The sequence below is a fragment of the Besnoitia besnoiti genome (genome assembly GCF_002563875.1).
Source record: "Besnoitia besnoiti strain Bb-Ger1 chromosome Unknown contig00007, whole genome shotgun sequence".
In the NCBI taxonomy this organism is placed as follows: domain Eukaryota; phylum Apicomplexa; class Conoidasida; order Eucoccidiorida; family Sarcocystidae; genus Besnoitia; species Besnoitia besnoiti.
Window position 1 is genome coordinate 1,189,373 of NW_021703915.1, and position 22,149 is coordinate 1,211,521.

The 22,149-nt window shown below is 56.2% G+C and overlaps 3 protein-coding genes across 3 annotated transcripts; all 3 read left to right on the forward strand.

Moving 5' to 3' along the window:
• Window positions 1-343: 343 nt before the first annotated feature.
• BESB_071950 (putative myosin heavy chain) lies at window positions 344-11,651 on the forward strand (the record flags this gene model as incomplete). Its single annotated transcript, XM_029365568.1, has 18 exons — window positions 344-554; window positions 998-1,162; window positions 1,618-1,787; window positions 2,004-2,121; window positions 2,822-2,982; window positions 3,319-3,393; window positions 3,642-3,749; window positions 4,232-4,722; window positions 5,187-5,352; window positions 6,093-6,248; window positions 6,499-6,540; window positions 7,063-7,199; window positions 7,423-7,513; window positions 8,036-9,302; window positions 9,725-9,837; window positions 10,278-10,539; window positions 10,959-11,238; window positions 11,507-11,651. The coding sequence occupies 18 exons, from the start codon at window positions 344-346 to the stop codon at window positions 11,649-11,651; spliced, it is 4,158 nt and encodes a 1,385-aa protein (XP_029218052.1).
• A 3,833-nt stretch (window positions 11,652-15,484) lies between these two features.
• BESB_071960 (Rab6) lies at window positions 15,485-18,733 on the forward strand (the record flags this gene model as incomplete). The annotated part of the gene is made up of 8 exons (XM_029365569.1): window positions 15,485-15,682; window positions 16,044-16,203; window positions 16,568-16,618; window positions 16,988-17,048; window positions 17,524-17,563; window positions 17,873-17,941; window positions 18,334-18,385; window positions 18,660-18,733. 8 exons carry the CDS (start codon window positions 15,485-15,487, stop codon window positions 18,731-18,733), a joined length of 705 nt encoding a protein of 234 aa, XP_029218053.1.
• Window positions 18,734-20,895: 2,162 nt separating this feature from the next.
• Window positions 20,896-21,480, forward strand: BESB_071970 (putative cytochrome C oxidase subunit IIb; the record flags this gene model as incomplete). Its single annotated transcript, XM_029365570.1, has 1 exon — window positions 20,896-21,480. One exon carries the CDS (start codon window positions 20,896-20,898, stop codon window positions 21,478-21,480), a length of 585 nt encoding a protein of 194 aa, XP_029218054.1.
• Between the last annotated feature and the right edge of the window lie 669 nt (window positions 21,481-22,149).

A 22,149-nucleotide genomic window follows, 5' to 3' on the forward strand; every position in this document is an offset into this window, starting at 1 on the left:
GCAGCAAGGGGAACTTGGAGAGAGACGCGTGCCTCGGAGGTAGTAGCGGTGCAAGGGGAGCGTCCGATATACATCAACGCGAAATACCGCCACTAGAACTGGAGAGGACAGACTTTACTCCGGGCGCTCGCAGGGCGTGGCGTGAGTGGCGTGTGGGCAGGGGTGGAGGCTACACTTTGCCTTCCTCTTCGCCAGAGTGGCTGCTGCAGAGGGCGGCGACACGCCGTCGCCCGGGTCAGCAAGGGCGGCACTTCTGGCTGCCGGTTTTCGACTTTTCGAAGCGCAGGTGTTGGAGGCGATTCAGATGACCCAACCTGCCTTTTCAGCCAGGCCGTGACCGAAAATGGATGCAGAGAACTTCAGAAAACTCACGGCGATCCTAGATGTCCTGGATCGCTACAAGAAGTCGCTGGCGGTGGCCTCCTTCCAGGCCTCGCCTGAGAAGTCCTTCGCCAAATACGCTTCGCGAGCACCCAGTCTGCGAGGCGGCAAAGGAAGCACTTGGATGCCGCCGTCTGTTCTCAGTGATTCCTTCGGGACCATCGAACACGATGGTAAGGGCCTATCGTCCAGCGACGCTTCCTTCTAAGAGACGTGTAGCCGGTGACTGCGAGGAGAGGAGGCTGGTGACATCCCCAACGCCACGCCGCGGGAAGCGACCTCCCCTTTCCATGAGGCAGGGGACGCGTCCTGGAGCGGAATGCTGCAGCGTCAGCCGCTGCGCGTTCGAGGTCTTCGGGATACTGGAGACGGTGGTGGGGGTGTTGGATCCCAGGTGACCCTTCAGGCCAGTTCACCGTGCTTTCGCAGTTGAGAAGCCTCAGGCGACCGGCGTGCCACGTCGTCGGCTGAGTTCTCACACGGCCGGAGACGTGCCTTGCACTGGCAGACGCTGTTCGGCCCTTCTGAGCCGTCCTAAGGAGGCAGGACGTGGCGATGATGCACCGTGCGGTCCGCAATCCCTTGTTCACTGCTCGTGTCTCTGCTGCCCGTGCAGTGAGCCGCCCTGCGTCAGAAAACTGGCCTGTAGCGACAGCCGCGGCCATTCAGCGGAAGCTGACGATCCGCCGCGCGAAGACGCTTCAGATTCGGCGTCAGGCGACCGTGCGCGCGTCCTGCCCGGAGCTTCCCCAGATCCAAGGTCTGCAGGTCGATGTCGACGGTGAGTGGAGAGTGTCGGCTCGCGTCGGCAGAAGATGCATCAGCGAGCAGGGGGAATGATTCATTAGTGAACTCGTCGCTTGTTTGGCAAGCAGACCTTTCCGCCGTCGAAAGAGACGCTGCTTTCGACTCCAGCGCTGGTTTTTTCTGGCATGTCTCGCTGATAGCGGAGCGAGACCGGCGATGTCGTTCGCTTCGCGCCCGACATCGCGCAGGATCAGGTGCCGCCTCAGTGCAGCGAGCAGCACTGAGCGGCGCCGGCGAGGGACTCGACATGCCTATAGAGTGTCCTAGAGTCGCGGCTCCCGCTGCACTTCGCAGCGCGCATGTGAGAGTCGGCCTCAGGCTCTATTTATCGTGCGCACCAGTGATAGGGCCAAGTGCAAGAGCGCAAGCCTGCTGCACTGTTCTGCGCCACAGACAATCGTGTTTTTTCGGCTGCATTGCCTGCGTCAGCGTCCTGTGGATCTCGCTCTCGCGACTTGCCTGCGCACACTGCACGCGGGCCGCGCCCGGGGTGGCTACACATGTCTGCAGAGCTCGCTACGCCGCTGCGAGAAAAAGTCCGCAGTCGAGGCATGGTGCGCTGCTTCAGCGGTCCACTCCACAGCGAAAGGTCCCTACAGGTGAGTTCTGCTGGAGGGGGAGGAGAGGCGACCGGCTGAGGAAGGCGCCGCGCCTGTGTGCTGCCACTCGATGTCTCGCTCTGCCTAGGCTTTTGTACATGGAGATGCTTGTAGGTGTGTCGTTTGAGATAGTTGAAAACTGGCCTTCTGTTTTCACGCGTTCACAGCCGGTTCGATAGGGGCCTTTTCGTGCGTTCGTTGCTTGCTTTTTAAAAGGAAAGTCTCAAGGCGAGTACGAGCCGCCGATGGGCCTCAAGAAGCGAGGGAGACGTCACGGAGGAGGCAGTGGATTCAGACGACGACGAGTCTCTCCGGCCGGACATCGTCTTTACCGGTAGGCACACACCTGCATGCCTTGCGGCTCCTTCTTACGCGATACGATTTGACCGAGGGTCTACGTCGTTGCGTTCTCTCCGATTGTGGCGCTCTGCATTCGAAGAAACAGGAGCGCATCCACGGGAGTGGGGACTCAGGTCTTCCTTCAAGGTGTACGCGTAAGCCGTTTTTCGCCCAGCCTTTTGTCGCCCTCTTTGAGCATAGCTCGATGTGTGTGCGGAGGCGTCTTCGCTTTGTTTCTGTAATGGGGGAGAATTTTAACCTCAGAGCCACTCGTGTCGCACGGGAGGTCTGTTCATTGCGAGAGGCAACGTGGCTTTGCCTGCGGACTACGCGTCAAGACTCCATATGGAGAGCGGCCGACGCGGGCAGCGGAGGACCGTGCCACGGGTTCACGGTTTAGGTGTAAGCTAGCCCACCCTGGCTGGCGTGGTGCACGATATTCTTTTTGGGTGTTGGGAGGGCTGCATCAGTCGGTTTCACACTTGAGCGACAAGTTCTTTGGCCGCTTCAGACTCGTGCTGAAAGCAGGTCTCCATGTGTCGCGCTCAATTCCTCAAAACGCGCCGTTCGGGTTTGAGGACGTCCGGTCTGCCGCGTGCGTCTCCACGCGCGCAGAGACCGTGCAAATGTGGAGACCGGCGAGTGCTGCACGATTTCTCTCTGCTCGGGGAGCGTCGCATCTTCGATGTTTTCAGACTCGGTAGCGTCGCTGGATGTCAAGAGCCTGTCGGAGCTGGACTTCGACGACGTCGACCTGGAACAGATCACGCCCAAGATGCTCGGACAGCTCTTTGACCGCATCATGGAATGCCTCCAAGTGGATTTTAAAGATCTAATCGACAAAGTGAAGGCTCAGGTACGCACTGCCGCAGCATGCGACAGTGACACCAGAACCAGCGCCACCGCACAGCGCATCCAACGTGGGATGTCACCTGACTCGACACACTGCAACTGTCGGAGAGGGTGAATCGCCTTCCGGGGTCCTCGGCACAGCTGTGGGCGGCAGCTCACCCAGGGCCCCGTAGGGAAAATTCCTGGTAGAAACGTTCATATATGTTGCTTCGATATCTCTCTGTAGTCGTTCGCCAACAGTAGGCATCCCGTCGCCTCTTTCTCATCGTCGGCGCAACACGCGAACGACGCGCTGTGCACAGAGTCTGAGTGTTTTGATTTCGTTTTTGCTCCGTTTCAGAACGGCCACCTCAAGCAAGATATTATTTCGATGAAGAAGAAGCTTCAGGACGCAGTCGACACAAATGACGATCAGGTAAGGCTAAGCATGCTCGTTCGGTTTTCGATGCCACTCTGCAAGAGAAATCAAGACACCATGCTCTAGCTGGACGAAACTTAAGGAGCCTTTGTGCACTCGCGCGGCTTTGCTGTGCTTCACATGCCAATTGTTGCGCGTGCCTCCACGTCTTGCATGCCATATAGTCTGTGAGTGCTTGCCCAGCAACGTTTGCGGTAGGCGGACGTAACTCGATCTGCACTCTGTCGCGCCGTGGCTTTCTTCAGGTCCAAGAGCTGAAGGACATGACAGAACGCGTCGCAGACTTGCAGGCGGAGGTCAGGGAGCTGAAACGCCAGCTCAGTTTGCTAGAGGCCCAGCTCCAAAAATACGCGGTAAGCTTCCAGCCTGGGGCGTGCACCTGCACACTTAAACATTTTCACGCCCCTGAAACGAAGGCCGATTCAGTCTGGTAGTTGCGAGGGAGACCACGAGTCTGGAAGAGGTGTAAAGCGGCACAAAGACCCCCGAGAGGCGGGGGAATGGATTAACACACTCAACAAGCGCGGGCTGGAACGCACGCGGAAGCGGCTGGCAAGAGTATGGCGAATACACCCGATTGCCGGGCAGAGCCGCGGTTGCTTTTGAATACAGTGGTGTCACCCGCATGTGTGTTCGCCATTTTCTCAGTGGCCTCCCACTTGAGCATGCGACACGCTGACGTCGAAAGGCGGGGGGGCGGGAGGGAGGAGGGGGGGGGGAGAGTCGAGGCGCATGTGTGTGGCGAATGGAAGTGGAGCCGAGAATCGTGCGTTCGCCTGTCCTCACGTTTAGTCGCTTCTGCGGAGTTGTCCTTTCTTCGCGCGTTGGCCTTCAGGAGCAGGATCGCGAGATGCAGGCGCTGATGCATGAAAAGGCGGCGTGGGAGGCTGAGCGCCATAAGCTGACCGTGCGCGTGCAGAAGTTGACCCAAGAGCTCGGCACCAGGGACGACGGTCAGCGTCTCTGGCAGCTGCTGCGCGATTTTGACTGCCTCGAGGCGCTGAACCAGGAGAAGGAGGAGCGCCTCAAGACGCTCGCGAAGCATTTGGAGGCGAAGGAGCGCGAGATCGAGTCACTGAACCTCAACCTGTCCATGCAGCAGAACACACCCACGACACCTCGACGCGAACCCCGCAGCTCGCTCGTCTCACCGCGCGTCTCCTTCGAATACTACTCCTCGAGTCTTGGGCGGCGATCGACCGTCGCGCGACGGCACATCGCCGATACGATGGCGCTGGGGCCCGTGGCGCCGGCGCCGTCACTGGCTGGAGAGCTCCGCGAAGCCATTCAAGAAGAAGAGGAGAAACCAGGCTCTCGAGTGGAAGCGTAAGTGGAGCGGGACAACGGCAGATGGAGCGTCGATCCGCGCATCCGCGGTCATGCACCTTCTTCCGTGCAAAGCCGCACAAGGAAAAAGACACTCTGAACTGCGGCGGTCGTGCAGCCCGACAGGCACACACCCGGAAGCTCGGTCACAGGGGAATCGCTGACGGGGACGGAGCCACGGACTGCGAAGGCGCAGCAGCGCCATCGTCGCCCCTTTCTGATCAGAGCAGAGACAAGCGCGTGGGTTTCCCTTCTCGTACCCGTCGGGAAGACGCGCGGGTCGGTTTCGCCTTGTGTCGGCGTGTTTTTGGCGCTGTTTCAACAAGGTCACGCTCGCGTGTCGTGCAACCTCAAGGAGTTGTCTCTGCTCTTCGCGTGCTGTGCTGCATGAGCTGTGGCGACCGTGCGACTCCACGAGTTGATGGCCGCCTGCCTGGCGTTCTCGGGGCTGTGTTTTCCGTCAGATACGTCAAACAGCTTGAGGAGGTGCAGCGCAAGCTGGACAACGCCCTCGCAGACCTTGAGGAGGCGAGTCGCACGAACGACCAGCTGCGGAACGACGTGAGGTGTCTCCAAATGGAGCTCGAGGAGAAGTCTAAGGTTGTGGAGGAACTGACGGAAGAGGTCAAGGTGAGGCTGCGGTAGCCAGGCCGGGTCGGCTTGCCCGGGGCTTGCTGGTGGCCTCTTGTTACCCTTTTCGTGAAGCCTCCGTTCAGCCCTTAGGCGTGCTCGGGGTGTCGATGCGTGGACGCGCACAAGGTGTAGGGTGGCGCAGACTCGCGGATCGACGCAGATGCCTTGTGCGACAGAACTTTCTCTAGAAGCCGACGGCGCGTGACTGACTCGACTTATTTTGAGCAAGTGGCTTTTTGGGGCGGGCATCGTGTGTAGTAGATGCAACACAAAGGCAAACTCGCAGGCCAGCGTCGGTCTGCCACAACTGCCCTGTCGGCGACCGTCTGTAACTAATGGCGCGCCACACGGGCTATGCAGCTTCTTGTGGGATGTATGGCATTTGGTATGTCGCCAGTGGGTTTCGAGAGCAACCGGCGAGCGTCAAGCGGAACTGGAGACCAGAAATAGCCGCATGGTGGCGTAGCGATATCAGTCTCTGTGGATCGACTGGTTCCCTCTGTAGACGCGTTGAGTCATTTCAGAAAATTGGAGCGCTGCTCGAGCCGGGCCCTCTGCCTGTCAAGGAAAGCTTCGATTGCCGGTGGCCGCGAGGCTCAGGTCCTGCACCGGTTCTTTGGCAGCCGTGTGATTCCTTTCTTGCCTACGTTGCCAGTTACGTCTAGACACTGATGCAGCCCAGCGTGCCAGTGCGAATCTGCATGCGTTCTCGCGTCCGTTTTTGCGTTTTTCCTCAGGACAAGGACCAGCGCCTCAGCAGCGCCGTGGAGAAACTCAAAGACAGAAACGTGTCTCTCGAAGAAATTCGGCGGAAACTGTCGGAGGCTGAGGAGGGGAGGAGCAGCAAGGACACCGAGTTGGAGAGTCTGCGTGAGGAGCTCGCTGCCGTCAGGGTACGATTCTGTTTTAGATCTGTTGCCGCTCCAAGGGAGGCGCTGATGGCCATTCTGAGGCCGCGAGTCTGCTTCAGGTGCATAGAAGCCCCTCACTTCAGAGGTGCTTAGATGATTTCCATGCACAGCCTTGGTTGCGTGCAAGTCGGTGAGCGTACTGCGGCAGCGTCTTCGTTGCGTCCAATTCTGGTGCTGATCGCGAAAATTCAGTAGTTCCGTGCGAGTGTCTTCTGTGGTGTTTGTGCGGCAGGCGGAACTCGACGCCTTGAATAAGCAAGGCTTAGACGGCAGGGTACAGGAGTTAAAGTCTCAGCTTGAAGCTCGTGAACAGGCGCTGCTAGAGAGAACCGGGGAACTTGAGAGCGCCAAGGTAATCTGCAGCTAGCTGCGGCGGGCGAATCCGTGGGCCCTCAGCCATCTCAAGAACTTTCGTCTGCCTACCAGATCGCCTGCGGTGCGCCCGTGCGGCTCTCGTGTGGGTGCTGCGGCCGGGACTCGTGGCCCACAGCCTCGTCGTTGGTGCTGTTCTGAGTCCTCGTTTTCCCGTGTTTGACTCTTGTGCGTTTTCGTTTTCTCTTTGGGCGCTCCAAAGTGTACGTGTGTGATCCGGATGCCGTTCCCGTCAAGTCGAAGCAGCTTCACGCAGTGCGCGCACGTGTGGCGTTTTTCGAGCGAGGGGGGCAGAAGGACGACAGCAAACGAATCCCTCGTGCGTGGCGCGAGGGACGCTTCGCTCGTGACGCCTCGGTTTAATTCGAAGCCAGCGTTCTGCCAGGTTCTAGCCTCTCTCCTTCCCCCTGCTGTCTCTCTGCAGGAGCTCACCGAGTCTCTGAAGGGACAGGTCGCTGGCCACGTCGAGCAGCTAGAGCGACTGGGTGCCGAGCTTGCGGAGGCGCGCCAGAAGCTGGACAAAGGCAGGGATGCAAACAAGGTTTTGAGCGCCGAGCTCGAGTACGCGACGAACTGAAAAATAGAACTGCACCTCAGTAGTAACTCGATACGACACGCGCTGCATAAGTAACAGACGCGGCAGAGGCGCGGCCGCGTCTGTTGCTGTGCGGCGTGAGCGTGTATGTGTGGAGGCGAACGTCTTGTACGTTCACCGGTTGGACACGGCGGAGGCGTGGAGTCTTTGGTACATCGTGCATCGTTTGGAATTCGTTGCGATTCTCAGGAGCTTGAAGAAACAGTTGGAAGATGCAGCTGCGCAGCAAGACGTGAGCGAAGCGACGCGGCGCGCTCGGCTCGACGAACTTGAAGCAGAGGTGAGACAACCTGGTAGACGTCCGTTGAGTAGCCTAGGCGTCCTTACGTGCGCCTGAAGTTGTTTGCAAGTCTCGATGTGAAGCATGCGCCTTCGTCGCAATCGGATCAAAGAGGAATTAAGCCTTTCACGGGCAGTTGCTCGCATTTCAAAGACAAGCTCCGGGCGGTGGTTCACGGGAAGTGATTGACTCTTGTGTGCGCGGCCTGAGGAGGAGTGCAGCTCGACGATGCGCTGTGAATGTTTTCCGGGCGTCGGAGCCGGAATGCCCCCTTCCTTCTCTGATGCCTACGCCGGAGTTACATGTCGCGTCACATCTGTCCTTGCAGCGCACCTTGCCTCCTCGCAGGTCCTCTCTTGCCCTCTTGTGTTGGGTGAAGTCTCTTGACTCGTGGCTTCCTTTCCTTCCTAGCCGTTCGGCCGATGGAGGCACGCCGCACGTCTGCCTCTCGGTCGTTTCACCAGGGCTTCTTCTGCATATCCGCTTCGGTGCGCTGCGTCTTCCACATGTGCCTTTTCGTAGCTGGAAGCGGCGCGCGGGAAGGCGAGTCGCATCGCAGAGCTTGAAGGGCAGCTGAAGGATCTCGAAGAGGAGCGCGAACTCCTCCGCCGCACAGGCGCGGAGATGGAGGAGACGCTCAAGACGGAAATCGAGATCCTTCGCGCGCACATCGTTGATCAAGAACAGACTTTTGCGCGGACGAGACAGGAGTTGTGGGAGCAGTGTGAAGCCGCCGAACAGGAGAAAGCTGACCTTGAGAGCCGCCTGGTGCGGCTCGACGAGGACTTGAGACGCCTGCGAGAGGCTGAGCGTCGCGCCGAGGCGCTCAAACCAGAGCCCGACACGTTGGCGGCTGCGGAGGCTGCATCTGAGGAGGACGCGCAGAAAGTCCGCGCACTGCTAGAGCAGCACCAGACGGAGTTGCGCCTGTTGCAGGACGAAATCGCGCAGCTTTCTCGAACGAAGGAAGACCTGGAGAAGGAGAAAGTGGGTCTGGACGCGCGGGTGTCCGGCCTCACGCAGGAGCTTAAAGAGGTTCAGACTCTGTACGAGGAAATGCAGAACAAACTAAAGTCTGCGTTGCGGGAGAAGGAGGAGGAGAGGGAGAGACTGGTCGCGGTCTGTGCGGCGATGGAAAAATCTGTGGACTCCAAGATCGAACAGGCGCGGAACGCACTCCTGGAGGAGAACAAGGAGGAGCGGAAGGAGAGGGAACGGCTCGCACACGCCGTCAACTGTTTGCAAGAACAAGTCGATAAGCTCAAGAGCGACAACTCTGCCCTGCAAGCGGCCCTAGAGGCTGCGGAAAAAGACGCCTCCAGGCAGCCTCCAGAACTCCTGGCTCAGTCACAAGCGCTGCAGGATGCGAATGCGCAATTGACAAAAGAGGTCGCGGCTCTCCAAGCCAAGTTCAACGCGGTGCAGGCTACGCTTCAGGGAGAAAACGCGCAGCTGAAGGAAAACTTACGACAGGAAAGGGCTGCTTTCGAGGCTCTCCAGAGCGCTGAAGACGATCTGCTACGGCAGCTCGAGGACCTCAAAGAGCGGAATGCAGACCTCGAGGTACTGGTTAAAGCGACTGAGGGAGAAGGCGAGATCGACGCCGAGCGTCTTCAGCAGGCGTGCCGCCGCTTGACTGCCCAGGTGGCGCAGCTGGAAAAAGACATGGAGAGCAAGGAGCGCCAGATGGATCAAGAGAAGGACACCCTGCTCCAGCGATGCATTCTGCTCGAGGAAGGACACAGAGAGTTGGAGACCTTGGTCACGCAGCTACGACAAGAGAAAGAAAGTAAGAACGGAGAGGGACCTGAGAAGCGGCGACGGCCACGCATGTGAAATCTTATCAGGCGGAGACGTAGGGAGGGGGTGTCCGTGTGTGGCGTGTGCCGCTGACCGGCTGAAGTCGGAATTCGGGTGGAAAGCCTTGGCTTGCTGAGGGGCTTCGTCGGAGCTCAGCGCTCGTGCTCGGCAGCCCAGCTCTGCAGCGGGCTAGCCGAAAGTGTTCGTTAAGTGGCAGCCTGCGTCTACCGTATCGGGGAGGGCCTGCGTTTCTATCGCCCGCCAGAAGCGATCCTCCAGCAGCTGCTCGCGTCTTATTGAGTGCTGCAGAAGTGATTTTCGCCGCAGGTTCGATGTTTTTCGAAGCTTGAGGCCTCGAGTCCACACGCGGTCGTTACGATTGTTGTGGATTGCTGTTTGCTCTTTTTGCAGGCTTGCAAAGCAAACTGCAGAGCGCTTCAGACAAGCTCCTCTTTTCTGAACAAGACGCTGAGGAGTGGCAAAAGAAGCACCACCTCTCCGTGATGGAAAATGAAAATCTGAAGGTACGCAGACTGTCAGGCAGGAGTGTGCCGCTCTAATATTCGGGTCTCGCCTTCGCTGTCCTGCAGCAGATGCATGCGTGATTTTCGTGCTTCACATGTCTGCTCGTGGATTCTGCGTCGCCGTATGTGCGTTGCTTGTAGTACGATAGGCATCGCTGGTTTGTGCGTTTCCCCGATATACTGTTCCCCCTCGAGTGTTGTGGATGCGACTGACGCTGTCGCGCGTCTTCGTCTGTAGAGGAAGGCAGTTATGAGGGTCGCGTTTCTGTTTTGGTAGTTAAAACTCGAACTGCCGCGAGCAGCAATTGCAACTTGCGAACCCATTGTTCGGCTCAAACTCTGGGCGGAAGTGTATGCGTATTGTTCCGTGAGCACTGATGCAGTTTTTCCAGCTTTCAAATTTTTCCGCATGTTTTTTCGGCGCGGCGTTTTCTGTACAGAGCAAACTGGCGCTTCTAACAGAGCAGCAGGGACGGTTGATGGAGGGCGCTGCGGAGCAGCAGAAACTTTCTTCGCTGATGGAGCACGTGGTTCAGGAGCTGCTCCAGCTGCGCGGCCAAATGACCGAGTTCAAGGAGCTCGGTACAAAAATTCAAGACAAGCCTTCCACAACTGTCTTCAACGTCGGTTACCCGGAGAACGTCATCCCCATGGTCAACGTCCATGGCGACCCAGCGTCATCTCAAAGTGTGAACATCTCAGGTAAGGCTGCAGCTGCATCTGCCTTCGCCGCTCCGCCGGCAAGGCTGACCCCACTGGAGTGGCCAAGACAATTAAAGATATTGGATTTCAATATCTTACTAGATTAAGACTATTACACATCGGTTAGGTCTAGGTGTAACATAGGGATTCCGGCGCAGTCTTGTTTTGACAGCGAGCGAAAACTTGTTTTGTCGGAGCGGGCGCAGCTCGAATAAATGGAAAATAGAGACTACGAACCTGCCACGCAAGGAGGCACACTGACTCTCGGCGTGGCAGACACAGGCTTCAAGTTTTCGGGTTGTGTTGCGGCTGCTGTCCCGAGCGGTGTCATGTCCACTCGTGGTCTTTTGAGAGTTGGCAAGAGTGTTGCCTGCCCCCATCCGGGCCTCATAACGTTGGGCTTTCGTTCCGTTTCTCAGGTATGTACGACCTGCGTATGAGCGCCGGTCAGTACGCCACGTTCTCCGCTGGCGGAAGGAGCCGGGCAGCGACGCCAGCGCGGAAGAGCCGTGCTGCCGTACTACTGGAGAGTCTCAAGGAGGGACTCTACAGCAGTTCTTGCTGCGTAAATCAGGCGGACAGTCGAGCAGTGTCCACGTACGGAAACGGTGGTACAACGTACGTCTTTCCTGCGGCCGTACGCCAAGCGCCCACGGCGTACACAACGCCTACGGGTGCGAACTCCCCAAAGGGAAAGGGGTAAGTCACACACCTGCAGTGATCTGAACGCGTCGACAGTGGAGGCCGAAAACTCCGGGAAAGGCAACTTCTTGAGGAGAGTCACAGTTGGAGGCTTCTCATGGGTGCGCCGCGTAGGGTGCGCGCATAGACTGGAATGCTCGAGAATCACGCGTTTAGCGAAGAAGGTGTAGCAGTTGGCATTGTCTTGAATAAGAAGGGCCGCACGTAGGAATGCTCGTTCGTCGGCTGGGCTGTGTGAATCCGCTACTTTCGTCCGTGCCGGCAGGTCGAGGGCTTCAAGCGTCTTGCGGATCCAGACTCGAGCTGACGACTTGTCTGTGGAGCAGTTCTTTGCCCAGCCCACAGAAAGCGACACAAGGCCCGCAATTCACCCGCTTCTGCCGCCAGGCCTGGCATCTCCTCCCGCTTAGACATAGAAGCATTCACGTGCATGTGCGTGACAAATTTTGCGTTCGCCAGGCCGTATATTAGCGGTAACAACGCAAAGAGACGCAAAAACTCATCGGAGAGACCCGCCAAATTTTTCCGCGTCAGTCAGAGCGCTGTCGGCTCCTGACTGTTTTTCTGGATCTCGCGCTCTTGAACCAATGCACAGTTTTCAATGTACAGTCAGAATGTTTCGTAGAGTGCGTTGACCAGGCTTTTTTTACCGTTTTTCTGCAGCGTGGCTGCACGCTTCCTTCTTTCCGAGGTGAAATACGGTTCGAAGGTCTTTTTCTTTCCAGTGGTGTCTTTTGAAGGCTTTTCAATAGTCTAGCTGTCAGTGTCTTGTTTTGAATCGACGGGAACATTATTCGGGAGTCGCTTCTGCGCTGCGAGGCATCACGGAAGCGCTGCAAATCTCGATGGTTGTATTATGACAGAATCTTCTGGCACCGATGCGCTCGGGGGTGTCCTGTACCTCTTTTTTAGCGAAGGCTACGTCTGTTAAGGCAGAGCTGCGCACGCGCGAGGATGGGGCAAATTGAAGAGGTAGGGCTTCAGCACGTTTTCCTCTGCCACACCAGCTTAGCTTCGCGGAACCCAGGGATGGCTGCAAGTGCAAAAGTCCAAAGGTGGATGTGACTTCTTCGAGAGGGGAGACTGTTTACGAGTGTATAGCTCACTGCTGAGAGCCACTTCACGTTTGTCGTGTCAGTTCCTGTCGGCCTACTACCTGAACGTGCTTTTTTGTCGTCTTGCCCGGTGGGAAGTTGCGTTCAGATCTGCACCAATTACGTGTGGTTTTTGTGGACGGACGCGTATGCTTTTACAGGGCCGTAGGCCTTCCTGCCTGAAGAACCGGCCGTGGAGCCCCGCAGTTCGACAGTACTGCACGCTAAAACTCGTTCACATTCCACGCAAGCGTTCCTGGTCAACCTTGTCCATCTCCGAGCGCAACGAATACAAGATAGAGGCGCTTTGCTGTTCAACAGCCCGCTGCACTTCAGTAGAGACCAGTTGCGCCCGCTAATTTAATACTGAACCTACTTGTCAGAGAGCACTTCAATTCAGAAGGACGGCTGCTAGTTGCACTATTGATTTCGCTGAGCTGGTCACTTGTGCAACCCTGTAGGACTCGCCCTCTATCGCAGAGAAGTCGGTACACGAGCAACTACAGCGGACGAATTCTCAAACGAGCTGTTCTAGCTCAAAGAATATACAGATCTGTTATTTCTGCAGTCTCTTCATGCGACAGGCAGTCAGCAAAAAACTGCACGAATGCTGCTGCGAACAGAACACGCCTATATTACGCCACGCGTCATAGCAGGCGATGATACGTGCTATCTACGGGCTAAGAACGTACAATACATGGGAGGTGGACGGCTGCCATACACGGATGCGTATGAACATCAGCGTAGTAGTGGCATAGACAACTTCCGCCTAGACTTGCTGAACACTCAAAAGGGTAAGACGGTGGCTTAAGCTCAGAATTACGCGCTGGAAAGCGGGCACTGCAACGGAGCAGTAGCTGATGATGGCCCGATCAGCGCGCAGTTCGTTTAGGTGCAGCGCCCTGCTTAGAAGCTTCCAAACATTCTCAGGGTCTCCGCTGTTCTGGCAGCAGGTGCATTCGTTGCCATAAGCGAGGTCTACACCAGGCCCAATCCCGACTCTAGGTCACACTGGCGACGTATGCGTTTTGTTGAAACCATACAAGGTCCCGTCAGCTTTTCCTGTAGTCCTGCTGCTGTGTGGTGCTGCCCGACAAAGAAACGGTAGTAACAAAATATGTTAGGGGCCACGGTGACGATGTCAAATTCACTCATTTGAAACTCTTTCAAGTGCCTAGTTTGGGTTGTGTGTCTTTGTCGCAGAGAGCAACAGGCGCTATAGGAAACCGTGCATGATTTCCATCATTCTCGTCTTCGGACCACTCTGCTCCGAACCCACTAATGACCTCCCGCGCGTGGCAGCCGCGCTTCTTGAAGCGCGCAAAGACGGTTCGTCTGGTGAATGTGGTAATTGCACTGTATATATCGGATCATGTTCTGTGGGTTAGAATAGTCCTGTCGCTTGCCTCTTCCCTTCTGAGCGTTTGTTCAATTACGCGGTCCGAACCACAGTCGCACTGCATCGTATCCAAGAACTTCGGCTGCGAAAATCACTCCTTACCCAGCTGAGAGCAACCGTTGACGTGCACAGAAGCCGCGTAGTTTCGGTGCAGTCTAACTGTCACTCCCAGCGTACGTACACCGACCTTAGCCTGAACTGCTATTCCGTCATCTTCACAATTGTAAGACGGGAAACTCGCCTTCTGCTTGCCTACCATTCCCAGAGTCCTACTTTTGAGCCATCGCGCCGCTGACGGGACCAAGGATATCGTCTTCCTCATCACAACTGCCCCCGTTTTTGTCTCTGTTTTTCCCCCGTGAGCGAGTGGGCAGAAGACCTTTTTTCTCCTACCGCTTTCCCTTTTTTAAAGTAGGGGCCAGTGCGCTTGGTTTCCTTATTGGTGACGTTGCTGAGGTTTGCCGTGGCTGGTGTTTGTGCTTTCCCGGTCCCCGAGGGCGTCACGTCAGGGTCCGTTGCAGGGCCTTCACTTTCAGGTGTTCACCCATCGGCTGGCAAAGCCAGAACCTCTGGATGTTTTTACTTTTCGGCAGTACCACGGGTAGCGAAGACAGCTATTGAAACAAGGAATATCGTGGTTTTGCGAAGTTGCGGGGAGGCGAGTTTCGTCGTCTGGGCTCGGCCCCCTCATCTGTGCAGATTGCTCTACAGACTTTTTGATTCTGTCGTTCCCCAGTGCTATCTGCCGCCTCGATTCTTTCTCAGTTCGTTTCGAAGAGGATTACATCGTGGCTACGGTTTCTTCCTCCGGATTCTCTCGCTCCTGTCGGCGAAGCCGAACTCGGCGTCAGCGCCCACGGGAATCTGTCTTTTGAAGCCCTCCCCCTTCGTCTGCTTCTTCACAGCTCCTCACACATCGGTGCTCTCTACTCGAATTGCGCCGTCATTTTTCTTCTGCTGTTAACTTTAGTTCGAGGACTGGTCCCGCCAAAGCTCCTGGAGCCACCATCTGGTGTCTGGTGTCAGCACCGATTGGCTTTCTGGCTCTCTTGAAGTCGGCTCATCCTCGTTCAGTTTCAATTTGTTTCCGTCGTTCGTTTCTTTTTCGTAACCTGCACTACACTCTGCGTCAGTGCCTGATTTCTAACTGCTTCCACTGCTGATCTTCCAGCGTGTGGCAACTCCTGGTTGACTCGTCTGCTTTTCTGCTGCTGCCCTAGCAACTTCCTCTCCCCTTGTCTGCTCGTCCGGTGCTTCCCCATAGCTTCACAGAGTCTGCCAGATATCTTTTCTGTCTCTTTTTCTTCGGAGCGGAATTTACGAGACGCGTCAAAATGGCAGAGGCCACAGGTGCGTGCACGGACAGAGGCTGCGGGTCTTTTATCTGCACTGTCTTCCCATTTTCAAGGGGAAGATGTTATTTTGGGGGGAGGAGGTTAGGGAGCACTCTGCGATGGGCCGCTGGTTTGACGCGAAAGCGAGAATTCGAGCCGCTGGCGGTCTTGGCTCGCTACGCCAAGGCTCTACACGTACATCGGCTATGAGAATCAGACAATAACATTCTTTGTGACTGCAGTACACTGCCCCTCGCACTGGGCTTTTCCGGTCAAGGGGGCTGACGTTTGTGCGGAATTTCAGTCATCGTCGTTCTGCTTCCCCCTTGCGATGGAGTTTCATTGCAGCTGTGCGGTGTTTCGCGGGGCTTTAGCATGTAGTATAATTCGCTCTGTTCAGTGAACGCGTCGTTCTCATGCGGGCGCCTCGTAAGCGAGGCGATGCACTGCTCGGCTGTCCATTTTACTCTTCTGCGTCCACGTGCGCATATGCACTTTTATTCGTAGTTGCGGGACTCAACAAGTATAAACTCGTCTTCCTCGGCGAGCAGGCCGTGGGAAAGACCTCCATCATCACTCGGTTCATGTACGACACCTTTGACAACAACTACCAGGTATGTGGCTCATCTGCGCCGTCGCGAGTCGCACCTCGTGGCAAGAGGAAGCTGGAGACAGCGGAGAGCTCGCCACTTTGAAAAAACAGAGCGTTGAGCACTCACGCAGTCACATCCGTTTTATCCTCGACAGGGTTCAACGGAATTGAGCGACGCCGCGTTCTGTGCGCAGCAGCCAGCAGCGCAGGCATCGCGTCTTCCTTGCGAGGGGCTGTGCGCGAGCCCAGAAGCGCCGTCGCTGCGTGAGTCGTGCAGGCGCGCGTGAGTTGAGAGAGGCGGGCAGCGCGTCTGGGCCGTCGGGTGTTGTGTCGCTCGTGATCTGAGTCCTCTCTGTGTGCGCCGTTCGCGGTTTGCGGTTCAGGCCACAATCGGCATCGACTTCTTATCGAAGACTCTGTACTTGGAAGACAGAACCGTGCGTCTCCAGCTGTGGGACACTGCCGGCCAGGAACGCTTCCGCAGCTTGATTCCGTCCTATATTCGGGACTCCTCCGCGGCCGTGGTCGTCTACGACATTACAAGTGAGTGCAGAGCCCCTCTCGCAAGCCTGCTGCTGCACAGACGCCGCCCGTTTTGGTCGCATGCGCGAGATTCGCGTGGGGCGGCAGGAACACCTCGCGCTGGAAAGCACACGTTCGAGAACTGGCATTGGGGGTGCCTGAGGAGCTTCAGACGTCGACAGCCGGGCTGGTGGGTTGGAGGCCCTTATGCCTCAAAAGGCTCATGCTGTTGCGGCCTGCTCTCGTCACGGGTATGGAGTTGTCTGCGTGCGATGCGTCGACGTAGCTGGGATGTTACACGCCTAAAAGGGTACTTCGCCGAAGACGGCTGTCGGCCTCCTCCCCACTTCTGTGCTGCGTGCGCGCGTTGCTGCGCCTTCTTCAGACCGCGCCTCGTTCCTGAACACGACCAAATGGATCGAAGACGTTCGCGCAGGTACGACCGGCGAGCACGAGAAGACAGATTTGGAGGGGGGAGGGAAGGGTGAACGGCAGTTGGAGGCTGCAGAATCTGCATTTGCGCGCATGTGTGTGCGGGATCTCGGGCGAGGTTAATAGCGGCTATGTCAGGCAGACACGAGAGGGCGTCTGTATCCGCTCAGCGCCGCATGCAGACTGTAGCCCTAGTCCCAATTTGTGTCATGGTGGGCGCTGCAGACAAGAAATGTGCTGCCGCGGGTGGGACGTTCTAGTGCTTGATCTGGTGCAGAGCCTCGAGCGCAGAGGTGCGCCTCGCATGCCTTCCTTGGAAGTCTTCCTGCTTCATTTGACTTTTTCGATCTCCGTATTGTGTGTGTGCGTGCAGAGCGCGGCAACGATGTCATCATCTCCCTCGTCGGGAACAAAACGGATTTGGCGGACAGAAGGTTAGTGAGGTCGTCGCGCTGCCGATTCCTTGCTGGCAGACGTGTCAGAAGCAGGGGTCCTGTGGGCGATTGCGGCTTCTTTCTGTCAGTCGCACTGTGGCTTGAGCTGCATCGCCGCCGGGTAACTTCCAGAGATATCTTCACTAGATACATATAGGTCATCCACACGGAGATGCAGGTGTGCTTGCTCGTATTCGCAGTGCACGCCAGGTACATATAGGTATATAAATGCATGTATGTATGCATGCATAAATGTATGTGTATATATGTATATACGTAGATACTCAGGTGGTGCGGAGTTGCATGCCGAGGGCCATCTGGCTGAGTCTGCACGTTTTACGCGTAATTCGTGTAGCGGCCGCGAGCATCTGCACCTCTCGGCGCTTGCTGAAGATGACTCCGGTTATGAGATACAGACAGCCAAGTTAGGAGTGCTTCATCTGTGTCCTTTCCCATCTGCCTGGTCTGCATACAGACAAGTTTCGTACGAAGAGGGGCAGCAGAAGGCTCAAGAAGTGAGTTTCTGCAGGGCGGGGAGCGTGGAAGCATGCAACCGGGTCGTGTTGACTGGCAGGTTTTCTGTAGAGACCGAGCGGCTGTTGTGCGTAGGTCTTGCGTGCGATCACAGCCTAAACCTCGTAGCGGGGCGCGTGGGAATTTTTGGAGGAAACAGTGGCCGTGGTTGCGAGGCTCAGCGGCGTTCGTAAATGGAGCGCGCGCCCGTGGCTGTCTCTGTGCTAAAGTTTTGTTTAAGGCTCTGGGGTGATGTGCCCAAGAGAAAGAGTGACGACAGACGCTTGTGTGTGTGGATGACCTGTTTTCAGCACGACATTATGTTCGTTGAGACCAGCGCGAAGGCGGGCTACAACATCAAAAACCTCTTCCGGAAACTGGTGAGAACGAGCGAAAAGCTCGGAGTTTCAGAAAGGTCGGAACCTAGGCTATAGCCGAAACGAATTTGGCAAGTGTGGAAGGGAGCGACAGAGGAGTCAAGCAAGAGCAGACAGAGAAACCCGAAAAGCAGTCTTCAGTTACAGCCGGCGCGTTACGCACTGACCTCTCTGTGGATCTCAGTATTCATGTTTCTTCAGAAAACGTTTTTCTGTGGTGCAGTGAGATAGGCTAAAATTGCAAGCTTCACAAAGCTCCTCAGGGTATGCACAGATCAACTTTACGTATATGGTGGTCGGAACCGTTTGAGCCTGTCTTCGATGTAACTGTCGTCGTCGTTGTCCTACTCCCTCGAGAATTCAGCTCGAATAGTTTGGCGGTTTTCTGGTTGCAGGCTTCCGCGTTGCCAGGTCTGGAGACTCAGCAGACTCCGAACGACGCACAGAGTGAGTGTTCACGCGCAGACCTGCAGGTCTGACTCGACTCGCTCGGTCTTTGATGTTTCTACGTGTCTAGATAGGGACGACTCCGCTTGCCAGGCCCTGCATGTTTAAGAGCTGCTCCCCTGCTGTAAATGCGGTCTTCTGTTTCAAGTCAGCGGTAGCTGTTCACGAAATCGACCAACAGTCACGAAGTGTCTGCACACGGACCTCCGTGACAAAACTGAGGAACAGGACGTGCATGGCGCTTTGTGGGGGTACGTGTGTGTGTCCTGCGCAGTGGTGGACGTACAGCTGAACGCCACTCCTCAGCAGCAAGATCTGACGAGCAAGAGTTCGTCCTGCTCTTGCTGAGCATCGCCCTTGCTTGGGCACCTCCCAAGCGGGTGCATTCAATAATTCCCTCTTTTCTCAAGTCAAAGTTATTCGCCAAAGGGGAATCCCTCTTCTCCTTGGCACTTCTGTTCGTAACGACACCGGTCTGCGTCGCTGGACTCGCATAGCATAGACACAAGGAGCCTTCATCTTCCGCCAGTCGAAGACGAGTTTTATTTTTCGCGTTCCAGGGGGTTCTTCGAGCCTGCTTCTCATCTGCCTCGCGCATTCATTCGTCTAGTCTGTTTCACACACTCTCGTTTGCTGCTGTCCTCTTGAACCCTCTCTGGTTTTGAAGGAAGCGCAGACTGTGCTTCCCAACTGTGACCTGTTTTATCAAAGAGTTTCCTGCCGCTGACAGGAAATAAATTCTGGAGCAAACGACTCTGACGTCTGCGGCGTGTTTTTTCTTCCTCTTCGTTTCCGCCTGTAGATGTGACAAGCGAGGCTCAGCCTCTTGTGTGCAACTGTTGTTCAGGTGTCTTCTTTCCTTTGCTGAATCTGGTGCGAGTAATTGTCTCTGATGCGCTGATGGAGCTATTGACCGGAAGGATGGATCTCCGCCGCGAGAGTGTGCAGGGCTTCCCGCATAAATCCATTCGCTCCGTCCGTACTCTAGGGTACGGACACAGTTTTGTGTTTTTCGGTCTTCGCCCGGCTGGACCGGGTGGTGTCGCTATGCTGGGGCTCTCGACAGCGCGTTGCCGTCTCGCACACTCGGCTGATTTCGGGCGTATTTCACGTGGGGCGGGGACGCAATGGAAGAACCACGCACACGTCTCTCACGTTATTTTACAACCCTCTACTAGCACATCGGAGCACTGATTTTTGGAGTACAGCTCTGCGGTGATGGTAGAGGGGGCTAGCTCCATCGGCAAAACAAACTGACCCTGGCACACCCGTGCTTCTGCCAGTCCACGCCTCTGTCTGCTCACGTAGAGAGATGCGCTCAGGCAATCTGTTATTGTTAAGTACAACACGGGATAGTCCGAACGGTGAATGCAGACTGAAATGCACTCGCACTCTTTTCGATTGTGCTGCGACTTGACCCTTGCAATTTGCCACGCCAGCCTCGGTCGTTTTCCACTCTGCAGGGGAAAATAGGAGGGGAAACGCGTGCTCTGTGATCCGGTTCAGTTTACCGTTTGTGCGAGACAATGACTCGAGGCACCGGCAGCCTGCGCGGACGCACGTTTGCATGTAGCTCGATTGCCGAGGAAAAGCAGGCATTCAGATGGCGACGTTGCAAAGTGCATGGGCGTCTATCAGGCCGCACGCTGAAGTCCCGCCAGATCCGTAAGGATTGCAGTTCCCAACAAAGAGATGCACAGGGCGCACGCGAAGGATGTGGTCCGTGTAAGGAGCGATATATTCGCGTGGCGATACCTCCCGGCGACGGCAGCGGGGCGGACTAAAGAGCGAGGCTTACAGGCTACGTGCTCCAGCATCATCGTATGTGCAGACCCCGAACGAGAATCTGCCATACAGCCTGTGGGTTAGCCGGTCATAGCCCTGGGGAATAGACATTTCAGATCTGCTTGCGCAGCACACACCATCTATACCACGTGTGTTTCAGTTCTCGGTCTCGAAGGCTTGCTTCCTCCGTCGTGCGCGCTCCTCCTGGAACTCTTGAGAATGCAGGGGGCTCTGTCCCTCCTTAACAGGGACTCCCGGCTTTTTCCCGCTCCGCGTCTTGCGGGCAAGCTGGTGTTCGCTTTGTGTCGCCGCAGACCTCATTTCTGCCTATTCGGAAAACCCTGGGGAAAAAGGGTGAATGGGAGGAAGCCGCGGTTAAACCCCCAGTCTTCACTCTTCCTTACCATTGGCACTAACTTGTTGTCCCCCATCTAAGCCTTTCTGAGTATTTATCACACGGATTCGAGTGACATCAGGAAAAAAACCCGCGCCTCTGCGCATTTTTTCCGCCCTTGGCCGAATGTGCATGCATCCAGTCGAGAAAGGTCGCCGTCATGAGCGAGGGAGAGGTAGCGCGTTGAAACCCGCGTTCATGCATTCAGACATGGTGGATAAAAGCGCTTCCCTCGATTTAGTTTGTGTACCTTTTCATAGTTCGCCGGTTGTTCGTCTTGTCGACCAAATTTCCAAGGAGAGGTGTGGCTCTTTACGGGCAGGCCGAAATCATGGATGTTTTCCGGTCCTTCTGGAACCGCCGGGGTGCAGCAGCGCCCGGCAACAAAGCCACCAACTCGGGTCGTCCCGCCGAATGCCGTGCGACGAGAGACGGGAAATCGTCAGTTTTGTTGCAGTCTTTGAAGGATTCTTCACAGCAAAATGTGGGGGCAAAGCTCCAGAACGTGTCAGCGACGGAGTACGTGACTCCGCAGAAGTACCTGGATGACCCGGAGAAGATCCCGACATACTACGTGTTCCAGTCAAACATGGTGACAGATGAAGATTTGTTGCCTGGAATGTTGAGAAACCTGGAAGTCGACAAGCGTCTGACGCTGCCAACTCGTACACACATTCGTTTCCTCATCACCGCCACAGATGTCATTCACTCGTGGGCTATCCCTGCATTAGGCATCAAGGCCGACGCCATTCCGGGCAGGCTGCAGCGTGTCAACACGTTCATTCAGCGTGAAGGTGTCTTCTATGGCCAGTGCTCCGAGCTCTGCGGAGCTCTTCATGGCTTCATGCCCATCGTCATTGAAGCTGTAAGCCCTGAAACTTACGCTGCCCATGCAAAGAAGTGGTACAAGGATTAAGCGGCACCAATCATGTGACCAGCGGTTTGAGCGTAAAGTCCGAAGGTGGTGCTGAAACAGTACAATACAATATGTCCAGTACGTCTAACCCATGAAAAGCGAGGGCATGTATCGGAGGACTGCTGCAAAATGGAGAAAGAGCGCGTTCAACGTCCTCAGTTCGTTCGTTGGGACTTCGCTTCTCTCGCTCCGAGAGGAGAGCTCAGGAGTTTTGGGCATCGGAGAGCATTGGCCAAAGGCAAGGCCGACTCGCTAAATTTAGCAGCGTATGAAGCTGTTTTCGTACGCGCGCAGATGCGTCGCACGTGCGGTCACTCTGTCTTCCAGTGATCTGCTAGGTGGCTCATTGGAAGGGCTGTCTACGGCGTTCCTCCATTGTTTCTCAACGTTGCCTGGTCACTCTGTTGCATTGTTTGCCTCTGTCACGGACATGCCACGTTCCCTAAAAGACAGACCTCGCATTTCCAGTAAAATCTGAAGACGGTGGTTCCAAGCGGCTGGCGTGGGTGTCAAGCCGCGGAGCTTCTCGGGTCCAGCGTGGCGTGCTTCCGAGTTGCAGGGGACAGAACTCTTTTGCCATCTTAGTCGATTGCGCCCGAATCCACTGTTTTAGCGGGTTGCGTTCCAGTGTTTTGTCCCTTCCGAGCGAGCGCAGGACGCATCCTCGAG